This window comes from Perognathus longimembris, chromosome 28 (genome assembly GCF_023159225.1).
Source record: "Perognathus longimembris pacificus isolate PPM17 chromosome 28, ASM2315922v1, whole genome shotgun sequence".
In the NCBI taxonomy this organism is placed as follows: Eukaryota; Metazoa; Chordata; class Mammalia; order Rodentia; family Heteromyidae; genus Perognathus; species Perognathus longimembris.
Genome location: NC_063188.1, coordinates 50,730,860 through 50,756,362, shown reverse-complemented (window position 1 = coordinate 50,756,362; position 25,503 = coordinate 50,730,860). Strand labels below are relative to the sequence as shown.

Genomic DNA, 25,503 nt, shown 5'->3' with positions numbered 1-25,503 from the left:
ACCTGTTTCATGGAGTTTAGCAATCCTACCTTGTTTTTCAAGGATTTTCTATCTTTAGGAAGGAAATTCTGAATGAGAATAATATTGGTTAGAGTTAAGACAAAGTTGCACAAAAATTTTAACTTTACCTACCAATGTTCAGATATATTCACTAGTAACCTACAATTCTGAGTTGAGGAAAATTCCATAGCATCACACACACATTGTGTTTTCTGCTTATTTATTTTTATAATTTTCCATAATCTCATCCTGCCATTTAATGAAATTGAAAATATGTAGTTCATACAGATAAGAAAGTGAAAATTTATGGATGATTTGGTGTCAACACAAAACCAATTTGTCAGAAAAATGAGTGGGTTTAACTGAGTTTGATTCTTAGAGTCTTACTGTGTTGAATGGTGGTGAACCATGCTGGACTGTTATTGAAAGCCCTAAGGGAAAACATGATTGAAAATTAATTGGAAATTTTGAAAGGGTCTACTTTTTTGCAATTACAGGGCTTTACCAGTTTTCCTTCCTGGTTATCAGATTGAGACTGTTTCAGTTTCCATATGCTTCTTGACCGAGTTCTCACCCCTTTAAAATAAGTAACCGTACATTGTCTGTCTTCCTGTTAATTTTAGGAGTCTTCTGTTTTTAGATTGAGCCTAATGGGATTAACACACCATAAACTGATGAGTTATCTCAATCACTTCTGCAAAATCCCTTTTGCCATGTAATACAATATAATTTTGGATATGATAGCTCATCATATTTATAGTTCTCACAATTTTGACTATAACATTTAGGAAAGAGGAGAACTGAGGACTGTATCTGCCACAACTTAGATTAGAAGTCAGGCTTAAATTTCAGTGATTTTCACCATCCTATACTATACCACACCATATTGTACTATACAACTCCATATGCCACCACACAACTGCATATCATACTATCATAACAAGCCATATTTCACTAATCTACAATGGTTAAAATGCTTTTACTATGAGTTGCTAATTTTTATTCATGAAATGCAAACTTTGAAATAGGATTTTAAGCCAGCAAGAAAACCTTTTGTGCTTATCAATTGAATGAATGCTTCCAGACTATATTCCTATCCCTAGAGAGTCATGAACTCCAATTAATAGTAATCACCTTCCCAACACAGTTATTCTACTTTCTAAGATAAGATCTCAGCACTTGTGCTATTATCACCATGCTGCTGCTTCCTCTCATTGAAATTCAGAAGTGAAATGTTAACTCTAGAGATTATCGTAAGAATATATACAGACAGACAATGACTGATGGGGCATTCTTTATCAGACATGGAACACAATATTGTGGTTAGTTATGATAGGCTCAGTAGTACTTGTACTGGAATATCCTTTGCAATAAAAATAAAAGTCAGCCCTTATCTTTAACTTATAAATGAATTTGTTGAATGGTAACCCATTTGTACAACTACTTAAAAGCAATAAAAGTATAATTTTAAAAACTCAGCCTATGTGATGATAAAAGTAAAAACGAGGGGCTGGGAATATGGCCTAGTGGCAAGAGTGCTTGCCTCCTACACATGAAGCTCTGGGTTCGATTCCCCAGCACCACATATATGGAAAACGGTCAGAAGGGGCGCTGTGGCTCAGGTGGCAGAGTACTAGCCTTGAGCGGGAAGAAACCAGGGATGGTGCTCAGGCCCTGAGTCCAAGGCCCAGGACTGGCCAAAAAAAAAAAAAAAAAAAAAAAAGTAAAAGCGACCTGAACAAAAACAAACAAACAAACAAAAAAACCCCAAGCTAACAACATTGAAAGCAAATTACACTGAACCGTTCCTAAGCTAATAGAGTTTATTTAACGAAACCAGCTTCAGGAACTCTACTATCTTAAGATGCTTCACTGAGAAAGTGTTCTTTGCTTATATTGTATGTAGTAAATTGACTAGTTCAGCCAAAGTTGAAGACTCAATTAAAAAGTAATAGGTGAAAAGAAAAGATACATTGGGGTCATATTGATAGACTCTGTGAACTCAATACCTTTATGTTAGGATTGGTTTGACTTTTGATCCTGGGTGATTATTTAATTCAATCTTAAAGCATTAGAAAAAGTTCTAGAGGAAAACAGTGAAACCATGTCACTAAATTGCAGAAACAATTTATGGACAATGGACTAAAATACAATGAAGCAATCTATTACAAGGAATTATAAATGTGTAGGAAGCAGAAGAAGGAACACAGAGAGGTGAGGCATTATAGCAAATATTACACTGGAATCAAAATATTTGAGATTGACTTGGAGAGAAATGGGTGAAAAGTTATGTTTTAGGGGCTGGGGATATGGCCTAGTGGCAAGAGAGCTTGCCTTGTATACATGAGGCCCTGGGTTCGATTCCCCAGCACCACATATACAGAAAATGGCCAGAAGTGGCGCTGTGGCTCAAGTGGCAGAGTGCTAGCCTTGAGCAAAAGGAAGCCAGGGACAGTGCTCAGGCCCTGAGTCCAAGGCCCAGGACTGGCCAAAAAAAAAAAAAAAAAAAAAAAAAAAACAAAAGTTATGTTTTAGGCAACTAAGAGCAGTCCTATATTACTGACAGAACAAGAGAAGACTAGAGAGTAGGATTTAGAGGATACATTATATTGATTTGGAAATATCACTGATGTATACTCAAATGTTAATATTAAAAGTCTTGTCAATTCTCAATGTTCTTTCCCACAGTAATATACTTTGTAAGCTCAAATTTGCTTTTGTTTTATAATTGTTTTGACACCAATATGGTACATATTGTAAGGGATGTTGTTATTTAATATTATAGACTATATACATTTACTAAGATGTATTGATATCAGTATTAATAAGAATTATGCAGGTAAGTTGAGATTGGTAAGAATTAAAATCATAAATTAGTGGTTCAACTATATAGTATTTATTAAAAATGAAATCTGTATTTGAGTTTAGTTAACCTGACAAGAACACTTTCAAAGGTGTGTCCCCAGGCCTAGAGCACATTTCATTTACCTATGGAACAGAGGTAAATTAAGCATAAAAGTAGCTCCATGGTTACAAGTAACTAGTCACTCTTCAATTGTCTTTACTGTCAACTATCATTTTCTTGAAGTTAAAAACTGTTATTTAACATTAACAAGGAAATGAAAAATCACACTTTAAAATAATATCTATAAATAATTCAAATCATTACAAGAGTCCCCAGTACTTTAAGGCATTGATCATTAAAAACTTGGAGGTTTTGCTTCATCTGAAACACTATATTAATGAATTACATTAACTTCTTTATTTCTAATGTTATGTTGGTGTTGATGATTTTAATATATCCACATTTGAGTTTCAATATGCTTATTAGTTCTAACAAAAAGAGTAAATAGTGATAAGATTTAAATGATCTTTCCTCTAGTGTGGTTTTTGTTCCTTCTATAGATAACTTCTAGAGAAACGATGAGGCATAGCCTAAGTTCCCATGAGCCAAGTACTGATTGACAGCCAGTTAAACATGAGCACCATTTTATGGGAGTTGCCATAGTGACCAGTTTCCAGTTATCAACTTGAACAATTTCATATATGATTAATGTTAATTGCCCATTTTGCATGGATGGCTTTTTCCCAGTTGCTGAATTGGTTGCTGCTGCCTTTGATCTGCTTACAAATAAAATTCAGTACAATGGTTAGACAAGTGATCAGTTTGCCATCACTGAGAAAAGATGGATTCAGGTTGCTGTGAGGTCAGAGTTTGTTTCTCTTCATAAATACTGAAAGGTCAGGTAGAGTTTAACTACCAATGGCATCCTTGAAATGTAATAAATGTCAAATTTAAGAGATTACTAATCCATGATTCAGTTAAAAGTCCTAGTGTTCTGGTAAGACCCTTATTTAACAAGCAGATTGGAAGTCAGAGCAGTGTTCTCAGACAGGTGAACAACACTTTCAAAGCTCATGTCATTCTTGATTACTGAATCATAATGTAAGATTAAAAATATGATGCATTCATATTCATTTACTATCAAGAGGGATTTTAAATATCAGAACTAGCTTTGAAAAGTGAATGTCAGGCCATAGCTCCCACTTCAGAAATTCTATTGCAGTGGTCAACTTCTAACAAATAGTATTATTAACTGCTGCCATATCTTCAACAATTTTCTTACTCTCTCTCAGAACTCTGTAGACAGTGTCCTTTAAAGAATAGTAAGAAAAACCTTAATTGAAGAAGGTGTTATGAATTGTGATTTTTTCCTAAATTAAGCACTGTCTCTATGACAGTAGATGCCTTGAGGGTTTATTACATCATTTAATTTTTATTTTTATTTTCTACTTTTTGTTGTCTCTGAATAGCTGTACACAAGGCTTTCTCATTAACATTTCCATTTATGCATTTCTATTTGTGTATCTTGATTAGTGCTACATCCTCCATTGTTCTCCCCTGCTTTGGTCCCATTCTTACTAGTTCCCTTACATTTACTAGTTTCCATTTTCACATATGGTATAAATGGTTTTATCTTCTCTGAAACATGAAAAATCACTTCCACCCTTTTTCATGTGCTTACCACTTGATCATAAATGAAGGATTGCATGAAAGAAAAATAAATTGAACTATGAAATTGTATACTCATAATGAGCAAAGTATCAGCTACTTTGTCTGTTACAACTTGGAGTAGTGGAGTAGATGTTATGATAAAATGGGCCTTTTTTGGCAGCAGAGGAACTAAGGAATTGCTCTCTTATGTAACTTGCTGTTTTACAATGTTTATAGGCTGGAAGGTAATGCTATTAAATCGTAGAAATAGTACTGTCTAAATATTTCAAAGGTATATCTGAATAAATTATGTTAAAGTTTGATCCCAAAGAATATCAACTGATAGAGCTACTGTTGATTCCATAATGCCTTCACAGTTTAGTTAAATGACATAAGAAAAGGTTTGCTATTTAATGTGGTTATTTATCTTGTATCCTAACAACTTTTCTTTTCAGTATGCATGTGTGATATGTCAGAAGTGCTCTTTGGGTAGGAACATAGCAAAAATAAGGTCTGTTTCATTTATAGGCTACAAATAACCTTGTAATTAAACTGAAAACAAATAATTGCCAAGAAGCAATTATCATTCAATTAAAGAGTAATTACGTGGTTATTTGTGCCCTGTAAAATAAAGCATTACTGAGATCAGTAACGTAATCAATATTTTAGCAGAAACAGGATGCTGGAATGATAGACCTTTCAACCCATGCTGATTAAATTGTCATCAAAATAACAGTTTGCTAGTTCAATCACCACATGCTTATTTGTCTTGATTAATATGTAAATATCTTCCTGATGTAATAAAGCCCTCAAAGATAAGAAGTATGGTAGGACCATCTATCAAAAATGAGCCTTCCCAACTTTCTACAGAATCTTTCAATCTTTCATTCTGTTTTCAGGATTGTGTACTTGGAAAAGATATGCAACAACTTTGGAGCTACAAATATTTAACTATAGGGGATGATTTCTAAAAGCAAGAATAAATTTGTCTTGTATTCTTCAGGGCTTTTTCTGATTATAAAAGACTTCCCTAAACTTTCATTTGCAATGAATTTAATGTAGGCCCCCATACCTTTGCCTTGAATTAAAAACAAAGGCGTCTTTGCTCACTGACACATCTTAACTTGTTTGGACATATGTATAGTCATTCCTCATAATATCACAGTTCACTTATTTCATCTTCACTGTATCTAGGGTTAAAAAAACACAAAATATGTAAATCATGACCCTCACCTATCACAGGAGTTATGTTCCAGAGATCCACTTCCACCCCCATCCTCCCATAGGTGAAAATCAGTGAATAGTAGTGGTTCACTTATTGGTACTTCATGGATTTTCACCTATTGCTTGGGGGCAGGAGGGGGAGGTTCTCTGGAACTAACTCCCATGATAGGTTAGGGACCACTGTACCACACAACTATATTCATGAAACAATCATATGAGAATTTTAAAATAATCGAGAAAACACATGTCTCTACTACATGACCATTTAACCTCTATGTCACTGATGTGGCAGAGAGAGTGAGTGGATACCTAGCACATATTTGTTCACAAGATGCCAGAATAAATGTTATTGTCTCTGCATATATATGACTACAGAAATAGTTAGCCCTGAATGCGAACTTAAAATTTCTCTTTTATTTTTAAATTTAATTTTATTGTCAAGGTGGTGCACTGACAGGTCACAGTTACATACATAAAGTAGTGAGTACATTTCTTGTCAAACTTGTTACCTTCTCCCTCATTTTCTTCCCACTTACCCTCCCTCACCTCCCCCCTGGAGTTGTACAGTTAATTTCCAACATATTGTCTTGTGAGTATCACTATTGCATTGGTTCATGCTTTGTCCTTTGTCTCACGATTTTGATGTTTCCCTTGTCTTCCCTAATTCAGATAAATGTATATACAATACCAAGGGCACCAAAATCAAATAGAGTGACAACAGGGGATAAGCCATAGGAAAGAAAGACAAATGAAAAAGAAATGCATTCACATAGTACAATAAAAATAACAACGTATCTTGGAATTCCTTATCTTGAAATTCATTCATCTTAAATGATCATACGTATATAGGTATTGAGCTATTGTGATGATCTGCTAGGACAACTCTAGACATACACTAACTATTACCAATGAGGGAAATCAGGAATCTGTATCTTTCAGTCTGGATCACTTCACTTGATATGATTTTTTTTCAAGTCTTTCCATTTCCTTACCAATGGGGCAATATCATTCTTTCTGACAAAAACATAGAATTACATTGTGTTTATGTACACCATGTTTTCTTGATCCAGTCATCTACTAAGGGGCATCTGGGTTGGTTCCATAGTTTAGCTATGGTAAATAATGCTGCAATGAACATGGGTGGACTGGTAGCCTTGTTTGTGATCCTTTCGGAAAATGTGCAGAAGTGGGGTAACTGGGTCATAGGGGAGCTCTATGTTTAGACTTTGAGGAACCTCCATTCTACTTTCCAGAGTGGCTGAACAAGTTTACACTCCCACCAACAGTGTACTGGGGTTCCCTTTTGGCCACATCCCCACCACCATCTTTTGTTATTAGTTTTCTTGATAAGAGCTATTCTAACTGGGGTGAGGTGGAATCTCAAAATTTTGTTTGTTTTCTGCCAGTCCTGAGGCTTGAACTCAGGGCCTGAGCACTGTCTGTGGTTTCTTTTTGCTCAAGGATAGCACTCTGCCACTTGAGCCACACACAGCACCACTTCCAGCTTTTTCTATATATGTGGTGATAAGGAATCAAACCCAGGGCTTCACATATATGAGATGAGCACTTTACCACTAGGCTATATTCCCAGCCCCTCAATGTTGTTTTGAGTTGCATTTGTTTTATGGCCAGAGATGTTGAGCATTTCTTAATGTGTCTATTGGCCAATTTAATTTCCTCTTCAGAGAAGTCTTTAGCCCACTTACTAATGGGGCCGTTGTTTCTCTGAGGATATTTTTTTGGGGGGGACTTAATTTTTTGAGTTCTAAGTATATAAATGAGGCCATTAATGTTGTATGGCTAGTGAAGATCTTCTCCCAATCAATGGGCTTTATATTTATTTTGCTAGCTATGTCCTTCGCCATGCAGAAGCTCTGCAGTTTAGTGCAATCCCATTTGTCTAACCTTTCTTTGTTTGTTGTATTTCTGGGTCTATATTAAGAAATTTTGACCTGTGCCAAGGAGCCCAATTGTTTCTCCTATTCCTTCCTGCAATGTTTTCAAGGTATCTGCTTGTACCTCAAGATCTTTGATCCATTTGGAATTGATTCTGCTGCAGTATCCCATATAAGGATCTAACTTTAGTTTTCTACAGGTGTTTAACCAATTTTGCCAGCACCATTTGCTGAAGAGGCTGTTTGGCTGCCTTATCAAGGATTATGTACCCCTAGGTCTACAGGAGCCTTTCTGGGACTTAAGTTCTAGTCCATTGGTCCTCAGGCGTGTTCTAGTGCCAGTACCAAGTTGTTTTTTATTACTAGAGCTTTGTAATAGAGTTTGAAGTTTGGTACTGATATTCTTGCAGTACTGTTCTTTCTGCTAAGGATTGTTTTTGCTATTAAGGGTCATTTATTTTTCCATATGAATTTTTGGATTGCTTCCTCTATTTCATTAATGAATGATGTTGGGATATTGATGGGTATTGCATTGAATTTGAAGATAGCCTTTGGTGTTATTGCCATTTTCATGATGTTAATCCTCCCAATCCAGGAGCATGGGAAAATGTTTCCACTTCCTTCAGAACTTATAATTTCTAAGGGCTCTGAAAAAATAAGGCAATAACACCTAATCATATCATTTTTTATTCTTGTCCCAGCCAAATTTGATCGAATTGTATTGTCAAAATTCTATAATGAATCAAGAGTCTAAGACTTAAAAACTAATTATCTGATGACTAAATGATGAAGCTGTATCTCTGTTTATGTTGCCAAGGAGCAAGTGAAAAACCTGTAGAAACAAGGAATATAGGAAAACTGTAGAAACATTAGAAGAATATTTACTGCCAATGAAAATTAATTGAATTAATAAACTGTTTAAACTTTGGACACATTTGAATTGCTTAGCTTTCAATGACAAACAAAACCTGACATATTTGCTTCCTACATGGAGCTTAAGATGTACTTTGAAGGATTTAACCTGGAACTGTAAACTGCCTACTATATAATGGAGAATATGATTCTGTGAAGTTTAAGTCATAGGTATGAGACTTTACTAAGTCATTTGGGACATATGTCAAGAATTATCTAATAAAAAATCCAATGATAGGAAGTTTGACAAATTTTCTGAAGTCTCAGAATTTAAGGCTGCACCAGAGTCTTTAAAAAGTCTTTTATGACTATGGTGATCTGTCATTAAAGAACTTTTTGAGAGATGAGGACTGATCAATGCAGACATTTTTGTGTATGCAATTCTAGGGTTTCAAATCAAGGCTTAACATGCACTCTACAACTTTCATGTTGTTTTTGTTATTTTTCAAATTAGGTCTTGTTTTTAACCTAGGCTGTCCTGGACTGAGATCCTCTTATTTACACTTATTATGCTAACTAGAATGATAGGTATTCATGACCACATCTTACATTTTACTGGTTGAGATGGAGTCTTACACTTTTTGACTTGAACTATGATCATTTGACCTCCACACGCCAATAGCTGCGATTATAGCTGGGAATCACCATGTTCCTTATTAGACTATTAGCAGCTAGTAGTTGTATGTCTCATCATGTGGAAGTAGAGAAAGTATCAGCCTGTTTACTTCTTCAAGCAATCTATCTGAAAGTGGTCCTGAGCATGGACCCTGAATTGTCTACAATGAAAAAGTCCAGAAAGTAATGAGGTGCATTTAATAAAATTAGTAAGCTTGATATGTGAAAAATGGGAAGCCCTGGAAGTATAGCATGAGTGGCAATTAGTTAACAAAATAATGTGCTTTCTTCAAATAACTGGATATATTCTGATGAATATTACTTCAGCACTTTTGAAGTAAATAGTAAATTTCTCTTGTCAGCCTTCCTTAAAAGAACTAGGAAGACATAAATCAGAAAAGGGTAAGTAGGGTAATGACATATGATTAAATAAAATATATTATATCTCAATTTGAGAAGAAAGGAAAGTCAGTATGTAAAATTGAGGCACAAAATGAGACTAGCATAAATTGTTGTAGCAGATTGATACATAATTTGATGTACAGTGGAAGAAATGACACTAGCACAGTATATGAGAAATGAATCGGGCAATAGGCCCTCTGTGTTAGCTTGCTAGAAGTTGTCTTCATTTAAAAGTACAGTTTGTCTTATCTTGATGGAGAAGTTCACTGTTGCAAAGTTGGCAAAAGTAAGTTTATGTTAAATTTCTTTTTTTTTAAGTTTTTATCATAAAACTGATGTACAGAGAGGTTACAGTTTCACACGTTAGGCATTGGATACATTTCTTGTACTGTTTGTTACCTTGTCCCTCATACACCCCTCCCCCCTCCCCCTGTCCCCCCCTGAGGTGTTCAGTTCACTTACACCAAACAGTTTTGCAAGTATTGCTTTTGTTGTTGTTTCTCATATTTTACCCTTTGTCTCTCAATTTTGGTATTCCCTTTGAATTTCCTAATTCTAATACCAGTACACACTGTTTCCCATACACTCAGATAAGATTACAGAGATAGTGTAGATACAATCACAAGAAGGTGATGCACGAACATCATCAATAGTAGAATCTACAGATACACATGGGATGTTGAAAGTAGTTTCAACTCTGATATAACAATCATTTTCATAAAATGGAGTTCATTTCACTTAGCATCATCTTATGGGATCATGAGGGTATAGCTATTGGGCTCTTGTGATCCTCTGTTGTGACTTGCGTAAACCTGTGCTAATTAGTCCCAATAAGGGAGACCATAGAGTCCATGTTTCTTTGGGTCTGGCTCACTTCATTTAGTATAATTTTTTCCAAGTCCTTCCATTTCCTTACAAATGGGGCAATGTCATTCTTTCTGATAGAGGCATAAAATTCCATTGTGTATATGTACCACATTTTCCTGATCCATTCGTCTACTGAGGGGCATCTGGGTTGGTTCCAGATTCTCGCTATGACAAATTGCGCTGCAATGAACATTGTTGTGCTGGTGGCTTTACTTTGATTTTGTTTGTAGTTTTTTCGATAAATACCCAAAAGTGGGGTTGCTGGGTCATAGGGGAGTTCTACATTTAGCCTTCTGAGGAATCTCCATACTGCTCGCCAGAGTGGCTGAACCAGTTTACATTCCCACCAACAATGAAGTAGGGTTCCCTTTTGGCCACATCCCCTCCCACAACTGTTATTGTTAGTTTTCTTGATATATGACATTCTTACTGGGGTGAGATGGAATCTCAATGTTGTTTTGATTTGCATTTCCTTTATGGTCAGTGATGTAGAGCACTTTTTCATATGTCTCTTGGCCATTCTCATTTCCTCATCAGAGAAGTCTCTTTGTAGGTCTTTAGCCCACTTGATAAGTGGGCTATTAGTTCTTTGCCGTTTTGTTTTGGAGGAAAGTAACTTTTTTAGTTCTGCATATATTTTAGTTATGAGGCCTTTGTCCGTTGAATGGCCGGTAAAGATCTTCTCCCAGTCTGTGGGCTTTCTGTTTATCTTGCAAGCTATGTCCTTTGCCATGCAGAAGCTCTGCAGTTTGATGCAGTCCCATTTGTCCAACCTTTCTTTGATTTGTAGCCTTTCTGGGTCATTGTTAAGGAAGTTCTGTCCTGCACCAAGGAGCCCAATTGTTTCTCCTACTCCTTCCTTTAGTGTTTTCAGGGTGTCTGTTTTGATTTCGAGGTCTTTAATCCATTTGGAATTGATTTTGGTGCAGGGTGATATATAAGGATCTAGTTTTAGTTTGTTGCATGTGTTGAGCCAGTTTTGCCAGCACCATTTGTTAAAGAGGCTATCTTTCTTCCAAGCTATTGTTTTAGCTCCTTTATCAAAGATTAATTTAAGTAGGCGTAGTTCTGTGGGAGAGAGTTTAACTTCACCTTTACCTACTTGGATCCCCTTTATATTTTCTTCTTGCCTGATTGCTCTGGCTAGGAATTCTAGTACTATGTTGAAGAGCAGGGGAGAGAGTGGACATCCCTGCCTTGTTCCTGATTTTAAAGGGAATGGCTTTAGTTTTTCACCATTTAGAGTCATGCTTTGCTGTTGGTTTGTCATAAACTGCCTTGATTATATTTAGGAATGTTCCCTGGAATCCCAGTTTTTCCAGGGCTTTTAGCATAAATGGGTGCTGGATTTTATCTAACGCTTTTTCCACATCGAAAGATAAAACCATGTGGTTCTTTACCTTGCTCCGGTTGATGTGGTGGATTACATTAATTGACTGGCGTATATTGAACCAACTTTGCATCCCTGGGATGAATCCAGTTTGATCGTGGTGTATGATTTTTTTGATGACCTGTTGAAGTCGATTGGCCAGAATTTTGTTGAGAATTTTTGCATCTATGTTCATCAGGGAGATCAGTCTGTAGTCCGCTTTCCGTGATGAGTCCCTGCCTGGTTTTGGGATGAGGGTTATACTGGCTTCATAGAATGAGTCTGGAAGTGAACGTTCTCTTTCAATTTCATTGAAGAGTTTGAGAAATATTGGTGTGAGTTCTGTTTTGAAGGCCTTGTAGAATTCTGCAGTGAATCCGTCTGGACCTGGGCTTTTCTTGGATGGGAGATCATTTATTGCCGTTTCTATTTCAATACTGGATATGGGTCTGTTTAGAAGGTTTAATTCTTCATGGTTGAGTTTGGGGGTATCAATTTTTTTCTAGGAAATCGTCCATTTCTTCCAAGTTCTCGAATTTGTTGGCATAAAGGTTTGCAAAATAGTCCCTTATTATTTTCTGAATTTCGGTTATTTCTGTGGTGATGTTACCTGTTTTATCTCTTATCTTGTTTATTTGAGTGTGCTGCCTTTGTTTTTGGGTCAGGTGTGCCAGGGGTCTGTCTATCTTGTTGATTTTTTCCAAGAACCAACTCTTTGTTTTGTTGATTCTTTCGATGTTTTTTTTCGTCTCTAATTGATTTATTTTTTATTTGATTTTAATTATTTGCTTCCGTCTATTGACTTGGGGTTTGGCTTGTTGTTCTCTCTCAAGGAAATTAAGGTGGTTCCTTAAATTATTGAGTTGCTGTTTCTCCACTTTGTTGATATATGCACTCAGAGATATAAATTTTCCTCTGAGAACTGCCTTTGTGTGCCTTTGTGGTACTTTGTGTCCTCAACTTGGTTGAACTCCATAAACATTTGAATTTCTGTTTTAATTTCTTCAATGACCCTCTTATGGTTCAGCAGTGTGTTGTTTAGTCTCCATGAATTGTAGCAATTTCTGTGGTGGCTGGTTGAGTTGAGCTCTAATTTTATTCCATTGTGGTCTGAGAGAATGCAGTGAATGGTTTTGATACTTGTGAATTTGTACAGATTTTCTTTGTGCCCTAAGATGTGATCTATTTTGGAGAATGTTCCATGTCCTGCTGAAAAGAATGTGTATTCTGTACTTGCTAGGTGGAATATTCTGTAGATGTTGATTAAGTCTAGTTGGTCTATGCAATTGTTTAGTTCTGTGGTTTCTTTGTTCAGTTTTTGGCATGTTGATCTGTCCAGAGGTGATAGTGGAGTGTTAAAGTCCCCAACTATCAATGTGTTTGGGTCTGTGAGTGATTTTAGAGCCAGTAGTGTTTGTTTGATGAAGTTGGGTGCTCCTGCATTTGGTGTGTAGATATTTAGAATGGTTATTTCTTCCTGTAGGAGAGATCCTTTTACTAGTATGTAGTAACCTTCTTTGTCTCTTCTTACCTTTTTTAATTTGAAGTCAATTTTGTCTGATACTAGGATTGCAACTCCAGCCTGCTTATCGGGGCCATTTGCTTGATAGATTTGTTTCCAGCCTTTCACTTTTAGAAGATGTTTACTTTTGCTGGATAGATGTGTCTCTTGGAGGCAGCAGAAAGATGGATCTTGATTTTTGATCCAACTTATGAGCCTATGTCGTTTGATTGTAGAATTAAGTCCATTAATGTTGACAGTTAGGATTGAGAGATGATCGTTTGTTCCTTTCATTATCACTATCTTGTTTAAAGCTGTGTCTTCCCATTTCTTGATCTGATGTTTACTAATTAGGGTTTATTTCTCTGTCTGTATTGGGATCTTGATTATTTTCCCTGTATAGTACATCTTTAAGGATTTTGTGTAAAGCTGGTTTGGTGGAGATATATTGTTTCAGTTTTTCCTTATTGTGGAAGACTTTTATTTGACCTTCAGCTATGAAGGAGAGTTTGGCTGGGTACAGAATTCTTGGTTGGTAGTTATTTTTATTTAGAGTTTGGTATACTTCATTCCTGGCTCTCCTTGCTTTCATGGTCTCTGCTGAGAAGTCTGGGGTAATTCTGATTGCTTTTCCTTTATATGTGTTTTTTTTCTTTGCCTTAACAGCTTTGAGTATTTTTTCCTTGCACTCTACTGAACCTGTTTTGATCACAATGTGTCGTGGGATGTCCTATTCTGGTCTGGACGATTTGGGGTTCTAAATGCTTCTTGTATCTGTATAGGCCTTTCCTTCTGGATATTTGGGAAGTTCTCAGCTAATATTTTGTTAAATAGGTTGCCTATCCCATTAACCTCTTTCTCCAAGTTTTCCTCAATACAGATTATCCTTATATTGGGCTTCCTGATCGTGTCTTGAATCTCCTGTAGCGATCTGTTTTGTTGATTGGACTGGATTTGTATTGATTTTTTATCTTTCTCCATAGAATCTAAGGTATCTTCAGCTCCCGAAATTCGATCCTCTGCTTCAGTTAGTCGGGACTGTAGGCTAGTTACTTGATTTCGAATCTCTTTTGCTTCTGACTGGTCTTTCCTGATAATTTCCATGTCATTTCTTAGGTCTTGTATGGACTTCTTTACTTCATTAACTTCATTACTTTGGTTTTGAGAGTTGTCTGTCAAATCTTTAAGCTGGTTAGCTATCTTTTCATTTGACTCTTGAAGTTCATTTATCTTTCTATTTGTGGATGCCATGAAATTCTCCATTAATTTTTGCTTTGCCTCCTCACGCTCTAGAATAATTGACTGAAGAGATTCGAACTTTTCATTTATCATGTTTATCAGTAGACTTTGTAGAGCATTTTGAGGGCTCTCTTCTATGTCTTTGATTGGCTGCTCTGCTTCCTGCTTGTTTTGAGTGGGAGATAAGACTTCATTGTTTGCCATCTTTCTTCTGTTTCTTCTGCCCATTTGAATTGGGGATGCCAGTCTACCAGCACCTGTGAGCACCGTTTAAGACCCAACGCAGCCCTTACCAAGCACTGTTGTGTAAATCTTACAAGTTCACAATAATGTACAGATACCCTGTATAACTGTCTATAAAATTAGATTTGGTGTTCCTAAAGAATACAATCTCAATATAACAACTGATCCTGCGCCCTGTATTCAGTAGTTACTTATTTACTGTTACAACCCTATACGCAATTCTTGTTTTTATATTAAGATCTTTTAGGACTGGCTTTCTCTATGAACCCCTTTGATTCACTCTTATTAAGCTGGGATACCGTCTATCCAATAACCAGGAGTCATTGGAGACTGGAGGTCCAGGCAGTAAGTCAGCAGGGTAAGTTGGAGGTAGTAAAGAGAATAGAGTAAAATGTATTGGGGAGGGGAGGTGGTGATTTTGGTTTAGTTTCAGTGACGTGGAAGTGACGAGAAGAGAAGAATCAGTAGAGAGAATAAGGTTGCAATGATAGATAATGGAGAGTTAGCTGAAAAGAGTGGAGGTGTTCTTTATAGAGAAGTAAGTTTTAAAGAGAGAACGCAGAGAGAGAAATAAAGTAAAAGTAGTGGGAGACAGACGCACACAACAGAGAATAATTATTTAAAAAAGAAGATAAAATAAAAAGGAAAAGAAATTTAAAAATCAGCAAAGGAACAACCCAAACAAACAAAAAAGAAAAAAAAAACTTGATAAAACAAACTGGTAAAAATAGAAAACATGGGGGAAAAAAAAGACGACGTTTCCGAATTGAAAAAAAAAATTTTTTTTAAGTTTAAGAAATGTTGAAAAGATAAAGAAAAAAAAATGGACTCTTCTTTGTTTGGGTCGTGTTTCCCCAGTCTCTGGTTGCCTTATGATGGTGTGCAGTCTATATTCCTGATTTTCTGGGTTTGGCAGAATTCATCTTGCTCCTCTGTTTGCTGCAGGGCCCTGGCCTTTACAGACTGCCTTTGAATAGGCTGTGAACTCAGCAGGGAGTTGTGCCTCTGGTCTCTTTTACCCAGCTGAGAGGTGCTTGCCTGTGCAAAGCTTCTGCCTCCTGCATCAGGAGGCCTCTTTCGCGGAGGTGGCTTTGGAAAGCAGCTCCTTTTCGGGCTGGGAATTGGGCTTCCTCTCTGACGGGACCGTTTAACTGTCTCAGGAACCTCAGTCTGGTGTTTCCCTGCCGCTGGGAGCTGGTGGCTGTTTTCACTTTAAATTTAGAAGTTCCGGGGCTGGGGATATAGCCTAGTGGCGAGAGTGCCTGCCTCGGATACACGAGGCCCTAGGTTCGATTCCCCAGCACCACATATACAGAAAACGGCCAGAAGTGGCACTGTGGCTCAAGTGGCAGAGTGCTAGCCTTGAGCGGGAAGAAGCCAGGGACAGTGCTCAGGCCCTGAGTCCAAGGCCCAGGACTGGCCAAAAAAAAAAAAAAAAATTTAGAAGTTCCGGTGGGCAGGGCAGGGCACCTCTGGCTAAGCTGAGGCCCAGGGCACACCTCCCACCTGGGCAGGGGGCGTTCTCCTGGGCAGAGTCGGCTCTCGCTGATTGGTCCCTCTTGCCCTTTTCAAAGATGGCTAATTTGACCTTGCTTTTCCCAGTCCCACTTTAGTTCCAATCTGGTCTTACCCTATGCCAGTGGCAAAGATGGCGCTTTGCTCTGGCGGTGGAGGCAGGGCTGCCTTGCCGGAGTTGCTCTGTGGTCGTGAGTGAGAATATCTTTCGTGGGTACTCACGCTTTCTCGGCGATTTCAGGTCGTCCGTTCTCAGGCGCCGGTGGGTCTCCGCTGTGTGCTTTACCTCCGTGGCGTGCGGGTTGCTGTGATTGGCACTGTGCCGGTGCCGCCGACACTGGCGGGGCGGTGGGAAACCGCCCAGAGCTCGAATCTGTGTTTTCAGACGTGCAAAGTCGGTTTTTCTTTCCTGGCCAGAATCCCTGTACTGTTACAACTTAGGCTGGTTGTATTTCTAGTGGTAAAAGTTTCTAAGGGGTGAGAAATCTGCGGTGCTGGAGGGAGCTGAGCTATTGCACTGCAGCTGCTCTGCTGTCTTACCGGAAGTCTCTATGTTAAATTTCTTAGTGAGCCAGACATAAGTTTTCTAATGTCTCTTTGAATCTCATAATTTTTGTTGTTAGGTTATTGAGTATAATATTTTGTCAAAAGCCATATTTTTTCAGCTTTGCAAACTGCCATTCTACTAAAAGACATCATCAATGTCCTCGACCAAATAAAAAGTTGTACTTACTATATATGTTGGTTGACTTGAAAATAATTCTATCTTCATTATGATAATAACCTCACATTGAAGTTTTGAGTATACTAACTATATTGCATGCAAGCTGGAAATCAAAAACTTTGTATCTTATTAGTGTGTAGATAATAATTTACAGTAGCCATTTGTGAACTGTTTTCACTGGGGTAAAGAAAGTGCAAATGCAATAAGGTATGCTAAGGTTTCAAATTACACTCATCAGTTAAACCAGAAATCAATCTGAGAAAATGACAGCCTAGATTCAAAGGTGGCAAATTTTATTAATACACCCAACCCAAGAGAGTGCAATACTGGCTATTTAATCTGATTTTAAAAATAGGTTGAGGAGAATAGAACCCTACAGAATGTGGGGGTTCTTTGTTCCTTATGGGTTCCCAGGAGCTGTGAAAATGCTAATGATCATTTCATCTCTCAGCTCTTTACCTCTTACCTCTGGCATGCTGAGCAAAGACTTAATTACTTCATCCTGTACAGTTTTAATTCTGTGAGTCACTATGTCAGATCTTAGTGGTATATATTAATCCTAAGAAACACGTGTGGCTTTAAGAGCAGGGGCTAATACAAAGTGCTGTCTGTGAATAGGACCTAAACTGGAAATTTATCACATATGCCTTTAATGTTGGGCAATAACTACATTGGGAAAGTTAATGGAAAGTATTGGCCTTTTAGTACTTCATGAAAGTGCATATGTTATAATGTAAATTATTCCTGGAAATTAAATTGATTATAAGAGGTAAATGTAGCAAGTGATGGTATCTTCAAAAAATGTACATTTTAAAATTCATCTTTGTTTTTCAACAGTTCAAGGCCTGGCAGGCCTCCTAAGCGTTCTTTGGGAGTGTTACAGGACAACACCCGCCTTTTGCCCCATGCTGTTCCAAGCTTCTTATCACCAGGACTTATCACTCCAACAGGTAATAAACAATTCATCCAATGATCATAAACCTTGTCTCTTCTTATTCCTTAGAATTTGAAATACGCTAATATTGATCGAAATGTCTTGTCCTTCAAAGCTTTTAAAGATCTACTAGAGGTTACATTATTGAATTTTTTGAGTATTCATGAAAATGAGTTTTGTTTTTTATGTGCCTACAGTCAAATAGACATGTTTTAAAAAACTGCAATATATTTGCAGGAAATCCATTTCAAGTTTTTTGTTGTTGTTATATGTGCTTATGTATTTAAGTATTAGATGTTGGGATAGGAGCTTTGGCCACCACAGCTTCATCTCAAAAATAGGAATAGAAATCCATACATTTCACACCAATTACTACTCTAGATTAAAAAGCTAGAAGGAAACTACATCCCTGAACTATAATTAAGAGGCATTATAATTAGAACAAAAAATAGTGCGCATAGTCATTATCCTGAATAGGGATAATTTTCATTGAACATCTGATTAAAATATTTAAAAAATCAGCCTCATAAATTGTTACTACAAGGACAAAAGTACTTAAAAATGAAGTCAGTTATATTGTAGAAAACAAATGTAATGACAGAGAGGACATTGCATATACCATCAACAGTTATAAGTATTTATTAGATTCTGGTGTATTTGGCTTTTAATTCCTAGGTAGTATAAAACTATATAAGTAATATTCCTATTCACTGGAGGATTAGGGGAAAATATAAACCAATAATTTCATTAAATCATGATAGAAGTCAAAATTCAAGTGCACACAAAGATATTTGGTAGATTGGGTAATAATTATGTTGAAGACACTGGAGGTAGAAGACTTTTGTGTGTGAAGCTACCTTCCTTATGATGTTTAGCCATTTAATTTAGTCACTACAGTGTAGTGGCTTCCAAATTTTATTTCAGAACTTTCTTTTGTCGATGACATTAAATTGTGGAAAGTATTGATGTTTCACATTTCTGCCTCAGAGTCTTATATGGTCTGGTTTGCAAAAGTTTTTGTTTTGTTAAAAATCTTTTTATAGATAAAAAGAACTAGTACCAATTGAGTAACTATTCTAAAAACAGTTGCTGTGGTGGGTAGATTGTAATGAAGGTAAAGAAGGACAGTGTGCTACTATTCAGGGAACAAATGATGTGGATCTGAATGAAGAAGAGTTCAAAACTGCTTTTGTAATTTGACATAATCACACATGAAAGTTTCTTGAGTGTAGATGGAGAGAGCGTGGGTTCTAGAATGATTTATGCCTACCTTGCCTGAAAGATTGTCTAACTTGCATGACAGATGTATAATTCAGATGATAGTTCTATTACCAGATAGAGAATTTAGGAATAGACTTAGGCTTTTGGGGAAGGTAACACTCTGTTGACTTAGGAGACAAATTTACCTTGCATAGATAAATTAATATGGAAAGCATAACAGTGCCTGAAATATATCTTGGTGATAAATAATTGATATTTTTTCCCTTCAAAAGTATACCACCAAGGCTGGGAATATGGTCGAGTGGTAGAGTGCTTGTCTCATATATGTGAAACCCTGGGTTTGATCCTTGAGCACCACATATATAGAAAAAGTCAGAAGTGGTGCTATGGCTCAAGTGGTAGAGTGCTAGCCTTGAGAAAAAAGAAGCCAGGGACAGTGCTCAGGCCTTTAGTTCAATCCCCAGGACTGGCAAAAAAAGTACACCACCAAAGCCTAAAAATAGCACCATGTAAATAGTCAAATCTGTCTAGGTTTTGAGGGAATAAATGTGTATAGATGAATTAATGAAATGATTTTTTGTAAGTTTCCATGGTTCTCATTATGACATTTTCATAACTGAATACACTATTTTGGTCACATTTGCCTACTCCAGAATAAAAGGAATTAAAAGCTGCTTTGTTAATCGACACTTGAGTAAACATTGGGGATCATTTATCTATTGAGGAAAAGCTCTAATGTATAGAAGTTTAATGGCTTCTATTATTCATCAGGCCTGGGTGAAATGTATTTAGATATGCTTCAACCAATTCTCATAGTAATTTTATGGGCATTATTTTCATTTTTCAAGTCATCAGGTTTGGATGAATGAGTTCACAGTAAGTACTTAAAGACATAAAATTAGTTTAAATATTTTAATCAAGTTTATTTAAAAGTCAAGTTTTTAACTCAATCCCATATTTTGCTTGGCATCCTGTAAAACAAGAGATTGTCCTCCTTGAATTTTGACTTCAATTCTGAATTTCATTCTAACCTAAAATTAAACTTCCTTCAGCCCACAGAATTGAGTTCAATTTTGAATTTCCTTTTGTCCTACAATTTAGAATTGTTGCTAAGTGTGTTATTGGAAAAATAAACAGTATTTTTTTTGCCAGTCCTGGGCCTTTGAACTCATGGCCTGAGCATTGTCCCTGGCTTCTTTTTGGTTAAGGCTAGCACTCTACCACTTGAGCCACAGTGCCACTTCTGGCTTCGTGCACACCAGGCAAGCACTCTACCGCTATGCCACATTCCCAGCCCACAAGAAGTAAATTTTAATCCTTTATTTCTAGAATAGAAAAGAGAGGTAGATAAATGGACAAAGAGATGGGCCTTTTTGCTGGAGAAGCAGACAAGTGGAAAATTTCCATTCTGCATTTGCATGAATTCATTTCATATGTCTAAAAGTATCTTACTAACAGTCAAATTTTAGAAGAAAGATGTGGTAGAAAGACAAGTAGAAACTATCTTATGGTTATTTGTTATATTGAATTAGATCAACCACTTCTTTATTTTTCCATTACCAGATATAATTTAGATAATATTAGTTTTCAGTTTTAATTTGATACACTTCTGCTAGAAATACTATGTATCATTGGAAACTACTTTGGACGAATTCAGTTAAGATTTTTAATGTAATCTGTCGGTGGTCTCGAGTTAGCATTCTCTCCACACCAATATATTTTACCATTTCTGGTTTCGGATTCTTCTGTCTTAATTCTTTCAATGTAGGACATTATACATCTCTGTTTATATTTGCATCCACTGAAAGGTATTTGTTGATTCCTGTTGCCATGTGTATAAAATAACACGTTTGAACTTTGCTTGATTTGCTTAAGCAACAGATTTTTTGACACTTATTTGCATTATTTTTCTCTTTATGACATGAAAGTCAGGTATAAAAGTGTTATAAAGGAGTGATTACCATGTGTCTTTTAAGGTATTATGTGTTTTTACACAAAATTGTTTTTTTTTTTCAGTAGGTAGAAAAAAATGCATGCCAGTGAACAGAGTAAGAAATATTTAGGAGATTACTATTAGATTTGAGAATAGTCTTTTAATTTTGTATAGCTTGACATTTAAAACATTTAAAATATGGTATATCAGGTAAATTGAAAATTTCATTTACAAGATAGATCTTTTCTATTTTTCTTTTATTTTGTAATTTGTACTTTTGGTTTAATTTCAAAGGTATTTATTTTCTCTGGAATATCTTTCCTCCATAACAAATGTATTCAGCCTTAACTAGTATAGAATTTTCTATAATTTGGACAATGGCTATGCTTAAGTACTAGCTTAAAAATCCCTTGTTTAACCAAATAAATTTACATACAAGAAGTATCTGTCTGTGTATCTATCTGTAAGATTTTGTTCATGATGTCTGGACTTTAAAATACTTGTAGGTATTTAAGTATCTAAATCATTTCACAAATACATTTTGTAAAAAATTGTAAGCATACTAATTACCTATGATTGCTCATTATTCATTAAGAGTTTATTTACAATATTATCATATATTCAGATATTAATCTATGTAAATGGAGAAGAGATTGCCACTGTACTTATAGATGGAGGTATATATTTTTCCATTGTTTAATTTACCATTCCTAAATATCTAATGTGTGCCAAACAATACAATACAATAAAATATAATACTAGGGGCTGGGTATATGGCCTAGTGGCAAGAGTGCTTGCCTTGTATACATGAGGCCCTGGGTTCAATTCCCCAGCACCACATATACAGAAAATGGCCAGAAGTGGCGCTGTGGCTCAAGTGGCAGAGTGCTGCCTTGAGCAAAAAGAAGCCAGGGACAGTGCTCAGGCCCTGAGTCCAAGCCCCAGGACTGGCCAAAAAATAAAAAATAAAAAAATAATAATAATACTAGGATGAAGTTAATTTTGTGAGTCTGTTTCCCAAAATTCTCCAGAATTTTCCAGATTTTCCAGATTTTCTAAATGCTCATGTTTGACTATCAATATTTTTGTTGTATAATTAATACCTCAGTTCCCTAACAGAACATCAGTATATGCAGTTTTCTTTCTTTGTTGGTCATGGGGCTTGAACTCAGAGCCTAAGTACTGTCCTGAGCTCTTTGTATTGTGGTTTTTTTTTTTTTTTTTTTTTTTTGGCCAGTCCTGGGCCTTGAACTCAGGGCCTGAGCACTGTCCCTGGCTTCCTTTTGCTCAGGGCTAGCACTCTGCCACTTGAGCCACAGCGCCACTTCTGGCTGTTTTCTGTATATGTGGTGCTGGGGAATTGAACCCAGGGCCTCAGGTATACGAGGCAAGCTCTCTTGCCACTAGGCCATATCCCCAGCCCTGTCCTGAGCTCTTTCACTGAAGTCTAGCACTCTTACCACTGAACCACAGTGTTACTTCTGGTTTACTGTTGGTTACTTGGAGGTAAGAATCTCACGAACTTTCCAGCCTGGGGTGGCTTTGAACCAGCAGTTGGCCACCAATTTTATATTCTAGAATTTCCTATGAAATTTTTGTTGGCTAATGAATAAAAAATAAAAACATGTATTACTATCCTCATCTTTCCATACAGGAGCTAATGTCCCTGAATCAAACTGAAGGAATGGATTTGTCCTATGTATCTTCTAAATTTCCCCTTTTCTTAGCTGATGGTGCATTTCAATTTGAAATGAATTTGGCTTGAGAGATTTAAGCTGACTGTTTACAAGGAAGTCAGATGAAATTCCTGTATTAGTGTAATTAAAAGGTAGTATAATTTTAAATTGTTATTTTCTTCTTCTAGCTGTATTGTAGCAAAATACTTTGAAAAGGTCAGCTACCATCCTATCCCCAGATAACTGAGACCATGAAGATTCAATTCAGTTAGATTAGATACAGCGTTCAACTCAGGAATCAGGGCCAAGAGAATTGGGCCTACATTTGGTTTTGTGATGTCACAAAGTATGTCATAATGCTAACTATTCTGAATATGTCATTGGACTAAGTATCCCCTCTTTTTGTGATGTATTTAATTTCTCATTCACTTTTATATAGATGGTAAGAATTGCTCGGAAGAGTATTAAAAGTAAAGATTAAGCCTCATTCTCAAGAAACCAAATAAATCCAAAACATATCTATTCCTATGACATTCTTTGGGATTTTCAAGTAATATTATGCTAAATCATGGTTTATGTCACAAAAATTTTAAGTGTATTTTGGGTCATTATGTTTTCCTTTGATTGTTTCTTATGTGCTCAGGGAAACCCACTGGTTGTACAGGAGTGAGAAGCTGAATTATTAATCTTTCCAATGTAGACTGATGAGCTGAACCTAGCAAGCATTTTCTATGTCTAGTCAGTAAAAAGTCTACATATGTCGGATTAAGAGTAAGAACTCCATTTTTTCTTTTCACTTGATTCTGGATTTTTCAAACTTCAATTTTTCATTTTTCCCCTCTAGAACATAATTCTTTTCACCTAAAATATATGCACAAATAGCACAAATATAAGCTGTTGTCAACTTTTCCTTTGCATGGGATGTTCATATTGTGGAAGTCATTGCTTAGTTCCAATGTAAGTAGAGAGTTTTGGAATTTATGCACAATCTACAAGATCATGATGATGGTAATGGTGAAGATGATAATGGTGGTGACACAAGTGTTGCTAATCCATGTATTGCTGTACAGACTACTCCCACATCTTTATATGGGCATATCTATCTATCATCTATCTATCTATCTATCTATCTATCTATCTATCTATCTATCTATCTATCTTTTATATATTTCCATATAAACTATCATCTATCTACTTGCATATTAACGTTGCATTTAGAATGAACAATCTGCAATCATGTTCCTATTGGATACTTTTAGACCTTTTGTGAGATTATCATTACTAATGTTAGTATGAGTACTAGTGCCAGTATTGTGGTGCTAGGAGTCAAATATAGGGCTCCACACATGCTAAGAGTATGCTTTATCACTAAATGTATTCCCCAGATGTTATTTCTGATTAACAGATAAAGAAAGTGAATTTGCAAGAAGGCCAATGACTTGCCCTAAATATTAGAAATAGTAAGACTTGGGGGAAAACCTTATGAGCTTGACTGTGAATACCATGGTTTTCCAAAATCCTGAAAAATCTCTCATGGAAAAAAGTGGGATATTGAAAATTTGAGCTATACATCTTTAGGGTCGTATTGGAACTGTTAAGTATGAAAAATCAGATATTTATTGCCTTACAATTACTAACTCTTTCTAGTTATTCATCTAATTAGTGAATATCATATAACTTTATTAAAATAAAATTGATTTTATTTTTTGTTGTTTTCATTGGGGGACAGATAGCATAACATCGTTGATGACTCATAGTATTAGGTGTAGCTATCTTTTTGGTTTTGTTTTCTTTTCAAGGAGCACAACAGTGATATTTTGAGGAGATGTAACATACTTTCCGTGTTGCAAAATAAAACAGCTACAAATACTTTCTTTTAACAGTTCATGAGTGAATGTCTTTGATATATATGGCTAATGAATTAATATGATTAAGTTAATGAGAAGCAAGCATTGCCAAACTCCACTAGTTTGCCTGCAATGCTGCTCTGCAGTGGTAGCCCTTGCATCCCCCTGTGTTGAGATGACCACTGATGCCTACACACTGTCACTGTGATAAATGATACATCCCACAGTGCCCTGCTTTCCATCTGGTTGATCCTCAAACCTTCCCCAAATGAGAGGTCGCTCACAAAAATCACAGTCACTAACCAAGTATACTGGATTACAGAAAGACATTTCCATCACCATCTTCCATACTGAAAGACATTTCCATCCCATCTTCCAACCCCCACCCAGACAACTTACATGATATGGAACACATGACTTTTAACCCATGATTCCTGTTATGCCTTCAGTTTGTGCTCTGAAAGAGCAGATTGAAGCATTCATGAAACTTTCTATTGCAATAAGTACTTGACAGATGATAAGCTGCTTTGTCAGTACTTTATTTTATTGGATACAGTGGTTGGCTGTACTAAAATAATCCATTATACTAAGGCATTCCAGTCTAGTTTATTAAAAGACAGTCTGCATAGTTATTAAACAAAATATGCTGAACATCAGTTAGCCAAGGAATCATGCAGAGAAAATTGTTTGGTTTTTTTTTAAATAATTATTACAACAGTGGTATAACTCTTGTTTCTGTAATGTGGAGTTCATTTCACTTGGCATCATCTTATGTGATCATATGGGTGTAGCTATTGGGGTGTCTTCTACCATGATTAGCTTATTCATTACTAGCTATTCCCTATGAGGGACACCATAGGGTTTATGTTTCTTTGGGTCTGGGTCACTTCA

General features: G+C 36.3%; 1 protein-coding gene across 1 annotated transcript in view; it reads left to right on the top strand.

Moving 5' to 3' along the window:
• Dach2 (dachshund family transcription factor 2) overlaps nt 1-25,503 on the top strand; it is a 494,618-nt gene that overhangs the window by 240,562 nt on the left and 228,553 nt on the right. Inside the window, exon 2 of the mRNA XM_048336074.1 lies at nt 17,839-17,951. Coding sequence (XP_048192031.1) covers nt 17,839-17,951 — 113 coding nt within the window. The remainder of the gene's footprint in view (nt 1-17,838; nt 17,952-25,503) is intronic.